The sequence below is a fragment of the Antechinus flavipes genome, chromosome 3 (genome assembly GCF_016432865.1).
Source record: "Antechinus flavipes isolate AdamAnt ecotype Samford, QLD, Australia chromosome 3, AdamAnt_v2, whole genome shotgun sequence".
NCBI classification, from domain to species: Eukaryota; Metazoa; Chordata; class Mammalia; order Dasyuromorphia; family Dasyuridae; genus Antechinus; species Antechinus flavipes.
This window is the reverse complement of record NC_067400.1, coordinates 617268777-617288205: the sequence shown is the minus strand read 5'-3', so window position 1 is coordinate 617288205 and position 19429 is coordinate 617268777. Positions and strand designations below refer to the sequence as shown.

The 19429-nt window shown below is 45.5% G+C and overlaps 1 protein-coding gene and 2 long non-coding RNA genes across 3 annotated transcripts in view; 1 reads left to right on the top strand and 2 right to left on the bottom strand.

The window, feature by feature from the left end:
- NECTIN2 (nectin cell adhesion molecule 2) overlaps nucleotides 1-18336 on the top strand; it is a 33740-nt gene extending 15404 nt beyond the window's left edge. Inside the window, exons 7-9 of the mRNA XM_051989434.1 lie at nucleotides 17099-17162; nucleotides 17353-17439; nucleotides 17594-18336. Coding sequence (XP_051845394.1) covers nucleotides 17099-17162; nucleotides 17353-17439; nucleotides 17594-17818 — 376 coding nt within the window. The 3' untranslated portion in view covers nucleotides 17819-18336. The remainder of the gene's footprint in view (nucleotides 1-17098; nucleotides 17163-17352; nucleotides 17440-17593) is intronic.
- Nucleotides 584-19380, bottom strand: LOC127556348 (uncharacterized). The gene is made up of 2 exons (XR_007952436.1): nucleotides 18881-19380; nucleotides 584-1879 (listed from the first exon to the last, which is right to left on the bottom strand). It is a non-coding gene; the product is annotated as an uncharacterized LOC127556348 (long non-coding RNA).
- On the bottom strand, nucleotides 7577-17092 carry LOC127556346 (uncharacterized). Its single transcript, XR_007952433.1, has 2 exons — nucleotides 16298-17092; nucleotides 7577-15784 (listed from the first exon to the last, which is right to left on the bottom strand). It is a non-coding gene; the product is annotated as an uncharacterized LOC127556346 (long non-coding RNA).
- Nucleotides 19381-19429: the final 49 nt, after the last annotated feature.

The window sequence follows — 19429 nt, the reverse complement described above, 5'->3', positions numbered from 1 at the left end:
ATCACGGTGAGTGTCCAAGAACCTTTCCGGCTCTGACCTTCTGGGTCCAAGTCAACAGATATCTGTTGGAAAGCCTGAGTCGGGTGCTGGGTACAAAAAGGCAAACTAGGAGCGCTTGCCCTCCAGGAGATGGCATTCTGCTGAAAGGGGGCAGATGAGGAAACGCAAAGCACTCTGGGGAGAAAGCTGGCCCTGGCAAGTTGGGGGCTTCAGAGGGAAGCCTTCCAAGGGACCAGGCTTTCCCTTTTGTTGTGGGTTTTTTTTTTGGTTTTGTTTTGTTTTTTTCCACTTTAAACATATATTTAAAATGAGGATTTTTTTTCTTTTTTTTTTGCTGAGGCAATCAGGGTTAAGTGACTTGCCCAAGGTCACGCAGCCAGGAAGTGTTAAGTGTCTGAGACCAGATTTGAACTCGGGTCTTCCTGACTTCAGGGCTGGTGCTCTATCCTCTGCGCCACTCAGCTGCCCCAACATAATGTTTAAAATGATAGCCTGTGTATAACCTATATCAGATTGCTGTCTGAGGAAAAGGGGGTAAAGGAGGAGGGGAGGAAAAAATTTGGAACTCAAACTCAAACAGAAATGGATGTTAAAGTATCTACGTGTAATAGGAAAAAAATAAGCAATACTGGACATTTTAAGAAAGACGCCGACGACTGGGTGAAAGAGAGGGGCATTTCTGCCATGGGGAGCAGCTTAGGGTGCGATGTCTCGCTCGGTCCCGACTCCTGGGGTTAGCTTGGCTGGGATGGCCATCGTGGGAGGGGTGATGCTGGCGGGCAGGGGTGCGCGTTTTATGCCAGGGCTTGGATTGCTGAGAGTTCTGGGAGCTGGTGGCTGTTTGGGGAGCAGTTTGGAGAGGAGAGTCTGGAGAAGAGCAGGAGAAACGGGAGCCGGAGCAATTCAGGCGCCCGCCGTGGGAATAGAGAAAAAGAGCTGTGGCCGATTTGGCTTTGTTAACAAGAATGGAGGTGAGAGGAAGGGAAGGACCACAGTGTGTCCAGAGCTGGGAGCCGGAGGGGAGGACAGTGGTGCCTTCAGAAGGGAAGTTCGGAGGAAAGGGCAAATCGAGGCGGGAAAAGTCGGTTCTATTTATCAATGGTTCCCTGAAACAGGGAGGAAGGAATATCGAGAGAAATTTTGGTTATGTGAAATCGTCCGGATGGAAGTGTCTTTTAGGTCTCAAGGCGATCTGTGCTTTGGCAGGTCTCACCACTGGGTCTTCATTCCAGCAATGGAGACCTGCTTCTCATCCTTTGGGACCTCATCCAGGCCCTCCCATGAATCCTTCACAGTGGGGTTCCCCACAAGTAGATCACCTGGTATCGCATGGGTGGCAATGGGCTACGGAGCCTTCTGTCTGTTCGTTCCTCTTTCCTGGAAGAGGTTGAGGGAAGGGGGCTGTGGGAGATGGGACACGCCGCTTGCATTCAAGCCTCTGGCATGTAGGGAAGGACTAGGTGCTTTATTGGTCACCAGAGAGAAGATGAGGAGAATAGGTGCAAGTTGTAAACGAGGCGAACGATGATCGCCCATTCCAGAGTGGAAGGGTCGAGGACCGCCGTTGGGTGAAAGCTTTCAGGCAGAAGCTTAATCTGGTAGAACGAGGATTCACCCGGGGCTCACAGCCGCCGAGGTCCCCGCTAACATTCTGTGATTCTGTGATGTGATCACCCCACGTCTCTGCCGTCCATCCCGAGGCCTTCTGACCTATTCGTCCCCAGTGACCCTCTCCATGGGGTCTGGGAGACCCACGTCTTTAATTCATTAAAGATTGCCGTTCCGCACCAAATATGGTGAGATCTGAGAGTTACAGAGACTGCCATTCGAATCCTGCCTCCGACATTTACTCACGAGCTGGAGAAATCACTTGACCTTTCTGAAACGAAGAGGCAAAATAGAGAGAATGACAGGGTTATCCAATGCTAATGTATGGGAGAGACTCTGCAGACTTTTAAGCACTCTATAAATAACATCAGCTAATATGATTACATTAGCAACGTGGTTGTTCCCAGCAGTGGGACTCTTCGTCCTCCTGTAGCATCCTTTCTTTCATCCTCTCAAGCCTTTACGGGGAGTCTGTTGTTTTCATCTTCGCCCTGCCCCTCGCCACAACCCCCAGAGTAGTTCTCCTTTTAAAAAAATAATTCTTTGAATACTATATAACAAAGGTGTCCGACACAAATAGAAACGGGGGCCGTTAGGCCAGACGTAACACTCCCCGCGAGCCACTCAGTGCTGTGGTTTTAAAAAGTATTATCTATGTCTCATTTATTTTTATTTAGATAGATATCTCCCAGTTACAGCTTAATCTACTTTACGGCACACTTCAGAGTAGTGGGGAGCATATTTGACACTATATAGTGTTCAGTGACGTACAGTCATACACTATCAGCTAGAGAACACTCGTATAAAAAAGATGAGGGCTGGGAAGATAGCATTGCGATTTCCCAATCTGATCCACTTAATGCCTTCTATTTAATTGTAGACCCAAACCACTGTCCATTTTCTGTGTCTTTCCAAGATCTAATGAGCACGCTTTTTAGGTTTGTCCATTTGGATGCGTCTCAGTCTCAAAAATGAGCATTTTGCACTGACCTATTCTTCCCGTGAAGACAATGAGACCAAATTCTCTGGAGGTATTATCAATGCTATCCAGGGATTTCTTTGCAATATTTTTTTTTCTATTCAAATGCTTCCATTTGTGTTCCTTTTTTTGTTTTTTTTTTTAAATAAATTCTTGCTGATGTCTTGCTTTTTTACATAACCAAAATTTCTCTCAATATCCCTTCCTCCCTGTTTCAGGGAACCATCGATAGTTATTTTTAAACATATCTACAACAGAGAATTATTTTAAGACAAAGTAGTTCTTTCCATTTATATTGTGGCAGTCGTGTCGCATATTGTTTTCTGGACTCAGCTTATATTACTTTGCATCATTTCATGTATTCACATGCTTCTCTATGCTCATTTTTTTTCTTTAATTTTCGATAGCATTTCATTTTCCCGAACACTTATAAAGATAGTTTTCAACATTCGTTTTTTTTAAGACTTGATGTTCTGTATGGGATTACCTGCCATCTAGGGAAGGGGCGGAGGGAGGAGGGGAAAAGTTGGAACAGAAGTTTTTGCAAGGGTCAATGTTGAAAAAATTACCCGTGCATGTTTTGTCAATAAAAAGCTATTAAAAAAAAAAAAAAAAGACTTGATGTTCCAAATTTTTCTCCTTCTCTTCAGCCCTTCCCACGCTTTTCCCCAAGACAACAAGCAATCTGATAAAGATAAATTTTTTTAAAGAGTTCTTTATGCGTCATGCTCTATAAGAAAAATCAGCACGGTCATCTTTTCTTGCAGCACATTAATATTACATAATATATACCACAATTTATTTCGCCATTTCCCAGTTGATGAACACCTACTTTCCCATTGTTTGCTATCACAAAACGTATTGGTATAACTATTTTGTAACTCTCCTATACCTGATCTCCTTGCAGTATAAACCTAGTTTCAGAGACTTTGGGTCATTGAAGGTGAACATTTTAGTCCCTTTATTTGGTTAGTTCAAAATGGCTTGTCCTGATTCATCACTCCACCAACAATAGATCCACTTGCCTATCGTTCCACACCCTCTTCAATGTCAGTTCTTCCCGGCTTTCATGTCTTACCGTTTTGTAGGATGTGAGGTAAAACCCAAGGGTTGTTTTAACTTGCATTTCCCTTAATAGTAATTTGAAGTGTCCTTTCATAGTTATTAATAGTTTCCTTGGAGAACCCCCTTTGTTCATATCCCTTGACAACTTCACTGTCAGGGAATGGTTTTTGTTCTATTGATTCTTTGTCTTACCCTTATTTAAAATTTTTATATAAAAGTTTTTTCCTCCCATTTGATTGATTCCCTTGTCCTTGGTACATTAATTTTGTTTGTGCAGGAATTTTTAAGTTTCCTATCATCAAAATCATCTAATTTATTTTCATTAATCCCTTGGTTATAAATGTCTCATATCTATCGCTTTGAAAAGTAGTATGATCTCTGATTTTTTCTTGATGTTATAATTTTTTTTTTTTTTTTTTTTTTTTTTTTGCTGAGGCAATAGGGTTTAAGTGACTTGCCCAGGGTCACACAGCTAGGAATTGATGAGTGTCTGAGGCCAGGTCCTCCTGACTTTAGGGCTAGTGCTCTATCCACTGCGCCCCCTAGCTGCCCCTGTGATCTCGAATATTAAGATCATAAATCCATGTTGAATGTATTGTGGAACATAGGTGTTATTGTAAGCCTAATCTTTGTCAAACTCCTTTGCAGTCTTTCCAGCAGTTTTTATCAAATAGAGTTCTTTCTTATATCATTTATTAAGTCAATACTAGAATTATTGAGTTCCTTTTCCCCCCTATCACTTGTCTGCTCTATTCTGTTTATCTCTGGATTTTTAAAGCATTATCTGATTATTTTGATGATCTTTGCATTATATTAAGTGTAAGGTCTAGTCGCTCATCTCTTCCTTTTTTACATTATTTTCCTCAATCTCCAAATCTTGTATTTCTCCAAACAAAAGTTGGGTTATTATGTTACTGAATTCTATAAAGCATCCCTCTGATAATCTGATTGGCATCGGTAATATTGTCGTTTTTGTCACATTAGCAGAGCTCATCCATGACAATGAATACTTCTCCAATTATTTTAAGTTCTTTATATCTTTGAGGTTCACATACTCTTATGCTTTCGTAGAGTGATTCCCACAAATTTCAAGTATTTTTAGTTATTTGGAATAGGATTTCTCTTTATATTAATGACCTTCCTTATTGCATTGAAATGTTGTTAGGTTTTGAGGATTTATTTTGCAGCCTCCACCTTTTCTAAAGCTACTAATTGTGTCAACTAGTGTTTTTGCAGATTTCCTAGACTCTTAAGATTTCTCATATTAGAGCAACCAATACAATGCCATCTGGAAACGGGGAGATCCTTTTTTCACTTTGGTCTCTGTGACAACATCTCCCAGAAAGCCTCCAGTGTTACGTTTCACCTGGTGATAATGGTCAGAGGTTCAAATTCATCTCTGTTGAATATCTTTCAAGGACTCTATCATGTTAATATTTACACGGGACACTCTCTGTAAGAAAAGAGTCTTTAAGAGAACACTTGCTCTACCAAATCTAAACTTTTTATAACCAACAAATAATAAACATGGCGACATCTCGTATTCTCATCCCAGGGTTCCAGTCAAGATGAGTACCTAAATAGGAGGCAAGGCACCCAACTCCCCTAAGCAAACGTCAGCAATATCCTCACCAGACCCCCTAGTGACCAGGAAATCCAGTAAGAAATTACAGCAACTTCTTCCACCCCGGAATAGTACAACAGATCGGCCAAAAGTCCCAGGGCAACGTGGTGTTCCCCTAACATGTGTTGGGCCTCCACAGAACCAGAGGCACGCGTTCCTGGGAGGAGAATAAAGCAAAAGCAGGAGATGCTCCCAGAAGGCCCCCGATAGGGACCTTGGAGGCACCCGAAGGGGCAGCAGAACAGCTCCAAGGCTGGGATACCCCATGTCTAGCCTCTCGGTGGCCTCTAGCACCCTATTCTGTGTGCCAGAGAGGGTGCCGAGTCCCAGAGGTCTACACAGGAACCTAAGCAAGTGAAAAGTGCAGCAGAGGGCTGAACCCTGCCCTGGCACAAAGCCCCAGTTAAGAATCTCTGTCTCTAGATCAAGTTGTATGATAGCAAAAATGTGGTCTGCCGTTATCAGTCCTGAATTTCCCCCCATCCCCAATCTTCCCTTCTTTCAGACACCTTGTGGATTAAACCCAGACTTCCTGACAATTGTATCTCCTCCAGCATGGATCAATTTTATGTATACCCTGTCTGTTACGCATCCTTTCCCCAGTCTTCTCATTCTCAGTACTGCCCTTTTTGACATCCAAGACCCTTTACAGGAGCCTTTTCTCTGGAATTAAATGCTTTTTAAATAGTCAAATGGTGGATATCCTCCTCTTTTTCATGACATCTTATCCCTTGGTATCCCATGGTACACCCTGAAAACTACATCACCTCCAAAATACATTTTCTCTCCGTATTCTTGGTCTAGTCCAGTTATTCTGGTGGGGGGCCAGGAAAGGGGAGCAGTTATAACTTTTTCCATTTCTTCATATAGCACATTATAATGATCACGATGTTGAATTCTGATGTGATTCCATTGTGAAAGAAAAGTCTGTTTCATCTGCTGGGTCTCCAATTCCATCCTTCTATTTTTCTCCCTATGATGTAGCTTAATTGGATTTCTCACCAAGTTTTCTATAATTTTTTTCCTCACTTTTTATTATTCTCACTTTTTTTTAAAAGTCTCCCACTTTCCTCAATAAGATTTTGCTAATGAGTTTATATCCAAAGCCAGTCATATTTGTCATATTTCTCTATTTGGCCATGAGATCATTTGCTGACAGTTTCTAGGCTCTTTTGGTCTCATTCTAAATTAACTGTCACGTCAGTTAAAAACTACTTTTTAAGGAAATACTTGGCTAATTATTTTAATTTCTCAATTTTGGAATCGGCTTCAATCTAGCCTGTTTAAATAGGTCCAGAACTCATCTCGGTTCCACACCATCTTTTCTTCTCCTCACTAACTGCTGGTTTTTATCTTTGCTTTAAAATTTTCATGGCCTCACTGAACACAGATAGATGATTCAGAAATGCCGACGAGACTGGGAACAGCTAACTGTGTCCAGCTTCAGGATGATTTAATGTAATGAGAAAAGGGAATTTTGAAGGTGACTGAAGGACTTTGGAATTTTGAAAATGTTCTTCCTAAAGTGTACACGTGCGCACATACACACACACACACACACACACACACACACACACCACTAAATCAATGACAATGAATCCCCAGCACTTTCAGTATCAAAATATCCATAAAATTCTATTCTCTGTTCTCCTCTGTGCCCTTCACATCCCAGCAGCCCGTCTCCAGTCTTACATCACACACTCTGCAATCCAGTAACATCAGCCTCCCTGTATCACCTGATTCCAAGCATTTTCACTCCCAGTCCCTGTGTGGCTGGAATCCTCTCTTTCCTTATCTCTGCCTCCTGGCTTCCCTGGATTCTTTTAAGGCCCAGCTAAAATCCCACCATGTGCAGGAATCCTCTCCTGATCCCCTTTCCTTTTAGTGTCTTCCCTCCTTGATTACCTCCAACTTATTCTTTATCTACTTGTATATCTTTGCGCATTGTCCCCCTCACTCCCATCCCCAAATTTTTGCCTTTCTTTGTAACCTTAGCCCTTAGCAAGGTGCCTGGTAGAGAGTAGGTACTATGTTTATTGATTGTCTGGGGGGAAAAAATTAAGGGCAGATAAAGTAAATTTGAGAGACTTTGAAAAGTGAATATGGCTTCAAGTTTAAGGTCAAAGCTGAAGCTGAAGAACCAGAGGAAAAGAGAGAGCAAAGAAAAGGACAGAACCCAAGGAGACTAAGCAGAAGGACTTGAAATAAAATAGAGATTCTGGAGAAAAGTAGAATTCTGTATATCTAGGTTTTATAGGGTACTAAAAAGATTAAAAAAAAAAAACAAAGGAGAGGAACAGTTCCAGAATCTGTTTGATTTATTCTGTAAGGGAGCTAGTACCAAGAAAAACAATGGAAGGTCTCACTTGTAATGTATATGAAGGACAAAGTAAATCTCTTGGGTTTTTGGGGTTTTTTTTTAAAAACGCCTGAAAAGGGTATTTCCATAGACACAGCTAAACACAAAAGGAGGATTCTATATGGAACTATGAATCTCCATTTTTAGTATATAATGAATTTTATGTTAACTTTCAAAACTGTCCTCCTTCCTTCTATTCTCTTTTATGTCCTTTTTAAAGTATCACGATGATTCCCTCCCTTTTTTCCCATCATCATCACTACATGTGCCTCCCAGGCCCCCTTAACAAACTAAAGAAAGAAAACGAAACTTTATAATTACTAAGCAGAGGGAAGCAAGAGGAGTCCACGCGGCAGGTCACGGACCCAAAGTTCAGTTTCTGCCTCTCATTGTCAGATTCGTGCCAGCTCATCTTGGTTAGAGTTGAGCCCTGCTTTGACCAGCCCTTAAGTCTGTTCCTTTACCGGGCCGTTGTCCTTGAGTGACTTGTTTACTCTGCATCAGTCCACGTTACCCAGCATTCCCTGGAATCCTTTCTCAGGACCCGGCAGTACCACCTCACATTCCTGGGCCATTATTTATTCAGCCCTTCCTGGCTTGCGCCCCTGAGATTGCAGTTTCAGTCAGGCCCGGTTTTGCAATCACCTGCGTGCATGTGCAATATTGATGTTTCTGTTAGGTCCAAACAGCTGTTATAGGCAGGCAAAGGGCAGGCGTTCTTCCTGGAAGAGCAGAAAAAGGATCCTGGGGAATACTCTTCTCGCACAGAGAAGCACGGACAATAGAAGGGTTCTTTAAAAACAGGAAGGATTTCAGTCAGTAAATATTTGTGCCTCGCACTGGGGAAACGGAGATAAAGCCAAAACAATTCCCACCTTGAGGAGTTTTGCATCTAGGGGAGAAACAATATTTTGTGAGGGCAAAAGTGGTTTCAGGACAGGTGGGGGAAGTGGCCCTTGACCCAAGCACTGGAGAGGGGAGCACTTGGCAACCTGGCTTCTCCCCACTTTGCCAGAGTCCTTAGGCTTTCCTCTTCCCCTCGCCCAGATCCTGGAAAGCCACACCCTGCTGGGCTGCCCTCTTCTGGCTTCCGTCGGACTCTGCTCCCCGCCACCTTCTGGGGGAAGCCTTTCCTGGTCCCTCCCCCAGCCTTCCCTCAGCTCAGTGTGCATCTCTTTCCTGGAGGAGAGAGACTTCTGGTTTGGGGTTTTACTCTCTGTTTTTGGTTTGGGGTTTTTTAATCTCTGTCCTTTAGAATACGGCCTGGACCATAAAGGGCATCTGACAAATGTTTGCCGATTGACTTCCAGAAAGGCCCAAAGTGAGAGAGGGAATGTTGTTTATGGCCAACAACAAAATAAGCCGATTTAGCCGCAGCGCAGTGTGCATGTTGTCGTTCGGTCCTGTCCATCTTTGTGCCTCTGTTTGGGGCAGAGATGCCGAGGGCTGGCCCTTTTCTTCTCCCGTTCATTTCACATTTGGGGAAGTCGGGGCAAGCAGAGCCAAGTGGCTGGGCCGGGTCACCTGCCGGGGTCTGAGCCAGATCTGAACGCTTTCTTCCCCAGACTGAAGGCCGGGCTCTGTTCGCTATGGCGCCACCTGGTGCTGAGATGCGTGAGGGGACCGTGAGAGCTCGGGGAAGGCAAGTTATGATGGGCTTTAAATGCCAAGTGAACGAGTGTGCTTTATCTTGGGGGAAACGGGGACTTCTGGGGCTTCTGGAGCAGGGGAGTAGCGAGGTCAGAGCCGTGTTCTGTCTGCTTTGGGTTTGGGTGAAACAGCTGGGGTTAAGTGGCTTGGCGGAGGTTACGCAGCTAGGAAGGTCTGAGGCCAGATTCAAACTCGGGGGCTCCTGATTCTGGGGCTGGTGCGCCATCCTCTGCGCCCACATGTGAGGAGCATCGCTTGTATGTGGAAGAGAGCGCCCCTGGGAGAACTGCAGGAGGGGAGGGGAGAGGTGCTGGAAGCTGCAGCTGGGTGTGTGGGGGACCTCACTGTGAAACCAAACGGGGTCTGCAGACCCCGAGATGAGCCCTGTCCGCGTCGGGGAGGAGGCCCAGGGTTCAGATAAAGGCCTGAGAAAGAACCTCAGGGTAGATCCATAGAACCAGGCAACATGGATCCCTCAGGAAACCCTGGAGGCCTGCGGAACCTCCAAAGGGCAGGACCGAGTCAGTCCGGCATGGTGGGGGAGAAGCCAGTGACCTCCTAGGCCCACTTTCTCTCACCGTCCCCTGAAGGCTCAAGACTCCGAATGGCTTAAGGGAAGTTTGTTGAGGAAGTTGGGGATGCTCGTCTGAGGAGGTTTTTCTGGGTCACAGGTTAAAAGAGAGTAAAAGTGTTGGCCAGGAACGGGCACACCCAACACAGGCCCGTCATAATGGGTTTGCTCGTTCAGCAAGGCAGAGTGGCCCAGGGACGCAGGAGGGGCCCATGTCCTGGCTCCTGGCTCACTCCCTTTCCCAGCCACCCTCCAGGATCTTTGAGGTGCAGAAAAGCTGCTGAGCCCAAGGCTTTCCAGACACACACACTGGCATGTGTGCCAGCTCACTGTTCTGTCACTGAAGCAATGAGGACCTAGAGTAAAATTCAGTCCTGGGGGCCTCTTCTTGATTCAGAGAGCAAGGTTACAAGGGGATGGGGGGGACGCTTAACAGAGGGTGTTTGGACGGAGGCCAATGGGAACAGGATGTGGGACCAGAACATCCTAGGCAGAAACAGCAAAGAGGTGGGCGCCCACCCTATAGACTTGACAGAAGAGCGCGTCATGGACAACCCGCCCTGGGAGACATCCCCTGGGCCCTTGCTGCTCAGCTCTGAAACTAAGATCCACTTAGTTAGAAATCAGGACCCCTTCCCAATTTCCTATAATGGTCCACTTAAAGGTGCAAGAGCTAGCTAGGAGAAATCCTGTTCTTGCCAACAAGAACTGGTTCCTAGCCTAGAAATTTTAGTGACTACTCCTTCCTGGAATTAGTGGCAGGAAAGCAGGGCACAGTCTCTCACACACCAGAGATTAGTGGGATTCCAAAGGATTCTGAAGAAGGATCCCATGGACTCAGATTCTTTAGGGGAAAAGTCCAGGAGAGATGAAAGGCTGTGAAAAAGAAATGCTAATTTAGGCACCAAGAGAAACCATCTTGAGTTTCTAGAGGACCAACCAACAAACAGAGAACAAGGATACGTGATAAACAGGTTAAAATATGAAAAGGTGTGGAAATCCTTTAGGGACAGTAATAGGAATGCTAAAGCTTAGGTTGACTAGGAGGGTTAAAGGAAACTAAAAACATAAGGGTTGTTTTTTAAGCTTTGTTGGCGCAAAAGGAATTAAAGGCCAGAGAAGGCGACTGCTGTGCAAGCCTGGTGGACAAAGGGTTAGGCAGGACTGTTTATCCCTTATTCTGTTTCTGTTTTATTTGCCAAAGAAAGATCTTTGAACTAGAAACAGAACAAATATAGCTATTAGAGGAAGGGAAGAAGATATCCCAGATAAGTAAAGTGATAGATAAGAGAGGACTTTGTTGCTGCCATAGATAATTTATGGTCTCTTGTCGCCGAAGAACTATATCCTGAAAGAAGTGATAAGGCAACTACTGAAGCACTAAGAGTGTTATCTGTGTTTATAGAGAAAAGGAGACCTATTGTAAGACTATTGTAAGACCAAAAGAGTGATGTCTCCAAACTATTGGGCAAAGAGAGAAAAGAACAATTATTTATTAATTCTCAATTATTGTGAAGGTATGCCAGGTGCTTTACAAACCCTGCCTTACAGGACGCTCTTAACAACTCTGGAAAGCAAGTGCTATTGTTATCCCTGCTTTATGGTTGTAGAAGCTGAGGCAGAGGTTCACACAACTATTGTCTCCAGGCTGGATTTGAGCTCTGGTGTTCCTAACCCAAGGCCTGGTACTCTATCCACTGAGTCACCTAAGCTACCGAGCTTGACTCTGATTCCTGGCAAAATTCTGAAAACTTATTCTTAAAGGGGTGGTTAATGAGCATAGAAAAGGAAACCAATTCGCATGAGTTATCCCCCAAACCTTATCTCCTTTGTTGACAGAGTTACTAAACTTGTGGGTCAGGAGATTGCCTTAGAAAAGAGTTTTGGCCGAGACTTAGATAAAGTGTTTTTAAATAGTCTCATCCTAATCTTATGGAAAAGACAAAGAGAATGGGCCAGTCTCGAGGACACAAATAAAAATTGAATTGAGTTGATTGTTGGATCCTAAGAATCCATATTAACCGTTGAATGCCTTAATGGGAGGGTGATTCTGCTGAGGTGGCCCACAGATCTTTGCTATTGGGATTACAGAGGAATAGGTAATAATACTCTGGCTGGCAGGGTCCAAATTCCAAAAAAAAAAAAAAAAAAATCTTTCCAGTAGCAAGTCCCAAAAATCTTGGTGCAATTTAAGCTTTTTTTTTTTTTTTTTTTAAACTTCTGGGATATCCTATGTAGTCTTAATCAGCTTCAAAAAATCAACTTCAAAAGTACAAGAGAAATGGCTAGAAAAGTCTCTGGGAGTCTTAGTAGAATTTGAGCACAGTCAACTGTATACACAGTGGCTAAAAAGGCCAGTGGATCTCATGTCACATTAAGAGTGGTATGGTATCTGGACTGGGGCAGTAAAAGGCCTGCTTTCCTCTGCCCTGGACGGGACACACCTGAAGGACTGAGCTCGGTTCTGGACACATTTTAACGAGACACTGATAAATTGGAGAACATCCAGAAAACATCCAACCAGGATGGTGAAGGGCCTTCTTGAAGTGCTGTGGCATTTGAGGAGAAGAGAGTTGGAGGAGAGAAGGAAGACTTAAGGGAGGCATTTTTAGCTGTTCGATCTCAGCAAGCAAATGATGGGAGCTGGTGGATTTAGGTTTGACATCAGGAAAAACTCCCTAAAAATGACTGCTTACCGTAAGGTGAATGAGTAGTCGCTGAAGTTAGGGAGCTGCCCCTCATCAGCAGGCATCAGACAAAGACTGGGTAATCGTGTGGTGGCTTGATGTCCTAGGTGTCCTTGGATCGGTTGCACTGGTTGGTCTGAGATCCTGTGATTCTATTTCTTTTCCAGTCTTCTTGCAAACACAAAAAATTCTACAGTGGGCATTCTGCTATGGGATCTCTATTTCTGTTCGACCTCCTTGAGGTATAGAAGGTTTCAAAGGAAGTGCATATTTTTAGTTACTAGTTTTTCCTCATCGTAATTCCAAATCACTGCTTCACCAAGTTTTTCCCCCCGACTTCTCCAATACTTAACTATTCCAGATCTTTTGCTACTTTTCCATTTAAGCTTATGTTGATTTAATTTGGAAGGTCTTACTGAGATCTTGAGGGGCAACTAGCTAGGTGGCTCAGTGGCATGCCAGGCCTGGAGTCAGATTCATCTTCCCGAGTTCAAATCTGACCTCAGATTTAGTAGCTCTCTGACCCTGGGCCAACCACTTAACCCTGTTGGCCGCAGTGTCGTCCTGTAAAACGAGCTAGAGAAGGAAATCTCAAAGCAATAGAGAGGGAATCTTTGGAGACCACAAGTTATTCATTAACAACTGAAATACCAAACAAAATTGAAATCTTAATAGAATTTCATTGCCTCTTTATCTTCCATATCAGCTATTTAAGGTTTACAATTGTCTTCCTGGTGTCCTCGGTTGCCATTGAAATTCCAAAGAGGGAACAATACAATATGAAATGATGGGGTATCTAGCTCAGGAAAAGACGTTTCCTGCAAACGCCTTGATCTTCTTTTCTAAGAATTTAAATGAGCTAGGTATCCCTCCCTGTAACTAGCAAACTTTCATGTTCTGGCTTTATATACAATACATCAAACCTAATGATTCAATTCTTCTAATAAGTAACTGCTCTACCCAGTTTCTCTAGAAAATCTAGTCATCAGCATTGAGAATACTAATAACTAAGTTTTTGTAGTCTAAAAACCGATTCTTCTGTACCTTTGGTCTCCTTTGTCACTGTCAATAAAGAAATAGGTCTGGGGGGCAGCTGGGTGGTGCAGCGGAGAGAGCACCAGCCCTGAAGTCAAGAGGACTTGAGAAACTTAACACTTCCTTGCTGTGTGATCCCGGGCAAGTCACTTAACTCCAATTTCCTCAGAAAAAAAAAAAAAGGTGTGACCCAAAACAGAGGGATATTTTATAGTTTTCTATGGTTGCTTTGGCCACAGAATTTCTCACCAAATATTTCATTTGGTGACGATTCTTTCCATAATTAAACAAGGCTAGTCCTTGGAAGTAAATTAGTCTGTTGTCAAGGCCCAGCACTAGTGCTTGAGAAAGGGATCTGGACCATCTCTTCTTGTGGGAAAGATGGAGAGATATGGACTAGATGACAATACTATCAAATAACTCAGAACTGGTGGATTGCCAGACTCAAAGAATAGCTGCTAAGGTTTATGGTCAGCTTGGTAAGAGGTCTCTGTCCTAGAAATCTGTGCTCGGCCTTTTATTAGTAACTTAGACAAAGACATAAATGGGTCACTCATCAAATCTGCAGCTGACAACTTGGGAGGGGCTGCTAACCCAACTGAAGACAATCAGTATCCAAAAGGACTCTGATAAGGTGAAATTCCCTAAGGGCAAATTATCAAAAATCCACTTCATAAATCTTTTAGGCAGTGATGAGATAATAGTTTAGAAAAAGCTAAGATTTCAAGCAGAACCATTGTATACGATAACAATAAAAGTGTGCGATGATTAACTATGAAAGACTTGGTTCTTCTCAGTGGTTCAGTGATCCAAGGCAATCCCAACAGACTTTGGATAGAAAATACCCCCTGCATCCAGAAAAAGAACCATGGAGATTGAATGTAAATCAACACGTTATGCTCTGTTCCCTTCTTTTTTGTTTTTCGATTTTTCTCTCCCATGGCTTTTCTCTTTTATTGATTTTTCTCTCCCAACATGATTCATAAAGCAATGTGTATTAAAAATAAATAGATTAAAAACAAAACTAAAAAAAGGCCAGGATTTATTAGACTGCAAACTCAACATGAGTCAGCAGTTTGACACAGCCCCCCTAAAAAGCTAATTCAACATTATGCTGCACTGAAGACAAGAATAGCTCCCAGAAGCAGGGAGATAATGGTCCTGATGTACTACCAAAGCTCCCCTGGGGCTTTGTGTGCTGTTCTGGCCATGGTGGTTTAAGAAGAACATGAATAAACTGGAAAGGATCCAGAAGAAAGCAGCTAGGATGGTGAAAGGCCTCAAGTCTATGACGTAAAGGACTCAATTGAATCAATCTGACATTGTTATCCTGTAGAAATCAAGACTCGGGAGAGAACACGAAAGCTCTCGCAAGTCTCAGAAGAGCCGTCGTGTGGAGAAGACATCAGATTTGTTTTGTTTGGCCCCAGAGGAGTCAGCACCCCTTGCAACCAAGAGCAGTGTGTGAGAGTTGCAAAGAGGAAAATTCAGACAATGTCAGGAAAAACTTGTTGACAATTAGAGCTGCCAAAAGCTCTCGTTTTGAAACGGCCTATCTGGAGAGAGGGGGGCGGGTAGGTTCTCAGTTCTTGAAAGTCTTCTAGCAGAACTCATAGATCTGATCACTTACTGGGTGTTAAAGGGGATTTTTCTTACAAATAAGCTGAACTGGATGGCCCACGAGGGCCTCCGACTATCTTCTATGACTGAAAGCCTTTCAGTAAGTTAGAACTTGTCACAGATTGCATTCTATCCACCTTTAATCCCTCAGAGTCACTCTCATGCCGTGCTAAGGCATCAGAGTAGGACCTGGAGGAAGAGAGATGAACATGCAGATGGTCTGCAAAAAGACCATCAAGCTGAAGGAACACATAGGTGTGTATACACACAGTCATGTGCGCCCTGGCCTTAAGATTAGGCTCACACTTAAATCAGATGGTCGGAGATAGATTACCAGCAAAGAAACCTAAAAAGATTGGTTGGAGACGTGAACAGAACCAAGAGAATGACGAGAGAAAAGACGGTCAAAACACTTTATTGTTGTTCGGTCCTTTCAGTCAGGCCCAACTCATCATGACTGCTGGGGGTTTCCTTAGCAAAGATCAAGTACAAGGTCAGATTGCTAGTGTCAGGCCAGATATGAAGTCATGAAGACGTCTTCCTGAATCCTGTTCTATCCACTGGACCTTCTAGCTGCCCCACAAACCTAGTATCAAAAACCAAAAAGAGGTCAAGGAGATTCGTCTCGGAAAATATTAAAATCTTAGGCTTCAGTCTAATGTTGAGCTCCGGAGCTCTGGAGGGAAGAGGGAAGAAAGGCAGTAGGAAGCAGTTCTGGCAATTAAGTCCCCTGACCCTAGACTGAGGTCACACGGCTTCCTTTATGTGTGTCCCCCCAATAAGTTAGACTCTAGTTTTTCTAATTCTCCAGCTATCTGTCTGGTAGAGAAAAGGGATGGGCCAAATGAATGACTCCCTGAGAGAAAGTAAGTTATTCTTAAGGGTAGGAAAACACAGGATATATGTGAGTAACAGCAGTGTCCACCTCCCACTCCTCAGCCTATTGCTTGATTTATTGGAAAATCCTCTTTCCAACCATGAGTAGTTGCCCAAATCCCTCTATATAGCTAACCCTCTAATTTCCTCAGATTATTTCAATGTTGTGATTGATTACTGATAATGGCAATTAGCAACAATTATTTACAGGAAATATACCCACCCGAGTAAGAGGCACCTTAAACCATTCTTGTGGCTACTGGAGATATTTTCTGAAAATACAATTGCCCTATTTAATTCACTCAAGATATCAAGCATAGTTTCTTCTGGAGAATTCTCGTCATCCCTTCACAAGATAAGATTAGGGCTTAAGCAGTTGTATTCAGTGAGGTCTTTTCAGCTTCTTTCCCTGCCGTTTCTCCAAGTTCTCTACAGCCCAATCAGGAAAACTATCTCTTTAACTGAAGTCATCACTATTAATAATCTGCAGGCACAATCATCGGGAACTACTTTTTGGATACTGTTTCTTCACAAAGTAACAGTTCAGCCGGCTCTCTCCCAAGAAAGCAAGCTCTCTCTTTATTCTCTGTCTTGCTGTGTCATATAACTCCAAGGAAGAACCCATTTTCAGGAGGAAAAGAACTGGTGAATAGCATCAGAGAGAGAGAGCTCAGGAAAGATGAGGATTCATCTGGATTTAGTCATCAAGGCGCATTGGAACGCAAAGCTTTTCCAGTGTCTTAGAACCTTTCGGGACTGCAGTCAGTTCACTGGCCTCCAATCACCCATTGCCACGTGTTGTCCCCAATGTCTAGGTCTAGCACATGGTACTTAACAGATGCAAGTTGTTTTAAGCGGGTGGCCCACGAGGGCCATTCCAAGGATCAGCTTCTATGACTGAAAGCCTTTCAGTAAGTCAGAACTTGTCACAGATTGCATTCTATCCACCTTTAATCCCTCAGGGTCACTGGGGCACAAGCCCCAGGGACTGAAATACTATTTTCTCCTTCTGTTCCGTCCCCAGACTTGAAGGCCCTCCTGCTTACAAACCTCCACCTCCCAAGATGAAGCTGGAAGAGCCAGAAATGGTAAGACTTTGCTCTCACCCCTTTTTCCTCCATCCTTCCATTCCCTCACACAGCCCTGACCACCACGACACACTCCCCGGCCTGTGCATCCCGTCCCTTTCCCCTTTTCCCATTCTGGGTATAGCCCTGCCTCCAGCTCCCGGAATCTGCCCTGACCTGTCCCCACCCCACCCCTTCTCTCTGCCCCCAGCCCTCTCAGCTCTTCACCCTAGGTAGCTCGGAGCACATCCCTCTGAAGACCCCATACTTTGAGTCCAGCATCTCAGCTCCTGAACAGGTAATAGTCAAGTCCACTACCCGGTGCATGGGACCTCCAGAAGTCCCTTTCGCGGGCGGGACTGGAAGCCTTGATCCCTGAGGGCCCTCCGGTGACTCTGGGCAGAGGGGCTGGGGAAAGGAGGAAGGTCTCACCCCCCCTCTCCCTTCCCCAGGACATGCCCCGATACCATGAGCTACCCACCCTGGAAGAGCGGGCCGCTGCTCTGCCCCTGCACCTGGAGGAGCCAGGTGATGCTGCTGGCGAGGAGAGGCTGCCTCTGGAGGATAACGAAGACTACCTGGACAAGATCAATCCCATCTATGATGCTCTGGCTTACACCACAGCGGAGGCCTACCAAGGCAAGGGCTTCGTGATGTCCCGGGCAATGTACGTGTGAGCCCGGACAGTCCCGCGGGGACTAGGGCCCCTTCTCCGGAACCTGCCGCTGGGAGCTGCCCCTGGGGAAGACCTCTCTGCCACGACCTCTGACTTAGCCACTTGTAGCGTGGAAGACCTGCTCAGCGAGCCTCCCCTACGGGGTCCTCCCCACTGCTGCCCGTGCTGCGCCCCCTTCCTCTTGTACCCAGCCTCTCCTCCGCAGTGTAGCCCCCTTTCTCTTGCCCATAGACTCTCCCCCTCATGTGTCCCTCCCTCATCTCCATCCCCCTGCGCCCAGACTTGAGCCCTGGGCAGCAGAAGCTTTAGCCCTTCCTGCAGGCAGGAGTCGCCCGGGTCGGGGGGAAGGGGAGGGAAGGGGATGGGGAACTCTGGGGGGCGTGGCCAGTGCTTGGGGAGCCGCGGGGCCCAGGAGGTGTGACTGCCTGAGCCGGCCCCGCCCCCGGCGGGGGTGGGGCAGGAGAACTGAATTTTGTACACAAATGTTTCCTAATAAACTCGACTTTTTTATGTCTCCGGGCACGAGTGCCGTCCTTGGCTCAGTGAACAGGGAGGCCCCCTTCCGCTTACCCATGACTCTCCACGCTCCGGCCATAGTGGCCCATTTCCCACCTCTAAGCCTTTGCTTGGATGCCTCTCCCCATCCCAAACTCTGCTTCCGGAGCCATTCCGCAAATGTCCTGTCTTTACCTATCTGCCTCCAGCTTGGGAAGGGGCCTGTTTCCCAGACTCCCGGCAGGAAGTAAAGTAAACATCCTGGTTAAATTAAACTGGACCTAATTAGGGCCGATTAACTGTAGCAGCCCTTCATTACCCGTCATACCCCAGGGCTGTCCCCAGGTGTAGGGGAGGAGAGATAGCGGAGAAGGGCAACCGCACGGCATGGTGGGAAAGAAATGGCGCCCTAAGGTCACAGAGGCCCTGCCAGAGCATTCTGGGTCACGGCGGACGGGAGGGAGGGGGAAGGGAATATGGATCCTCGGAGAGACCCGGCCTGCGGTGCCTTCTGGGAATCCCTCCCTGACCTTGTCGCAGGCCGGCTCTGCCGCGCAGCACAGCCTACCTTGGTCAGCCTCCGCCGGGACCTAGCTCCGCCCGCCAATCCCCAGCGACTTTATCTCACCCTGGGACCAATCCGCGAGCTGCGATGGCAGGCAGGAGGGAGAGCAAGCGCCCGGGAATGGCGAGATCCGTAGCCAATGTAAAGAAACGCTGTGAAAGTCTACCAATGGAAAAGCAGAGAGGGTGGGACTTCTGAAATGATAAGCCTATGACAAGGTCCGGAATAAGGGAGGGAGCATCTAACCTCATGAGGTGAAATCATAAGCCAATGAAAAGGAACGCTCTCTGGGAAGGTCAATGAGTGCCGCACGAAGGTGGGCTCTTCACGAATAACGACCAATGAAAACGCAAGAAGACAGCGGGCCAGTGGGGTAAATGCCGTACTGGGCACTGGGGTCGGAGAAACCTTACACCAATCAGGGGAAGCGTTCCTTGGGAGAACCAATAGGAGAAGGATCAGGGCGGGACCTGTCAGAGGACTACCAATAATTACGGAGTGAAGGTGGGGCGGGAGAGTCCGACCAATGACGAAACGATCTCTCGGGCCAAT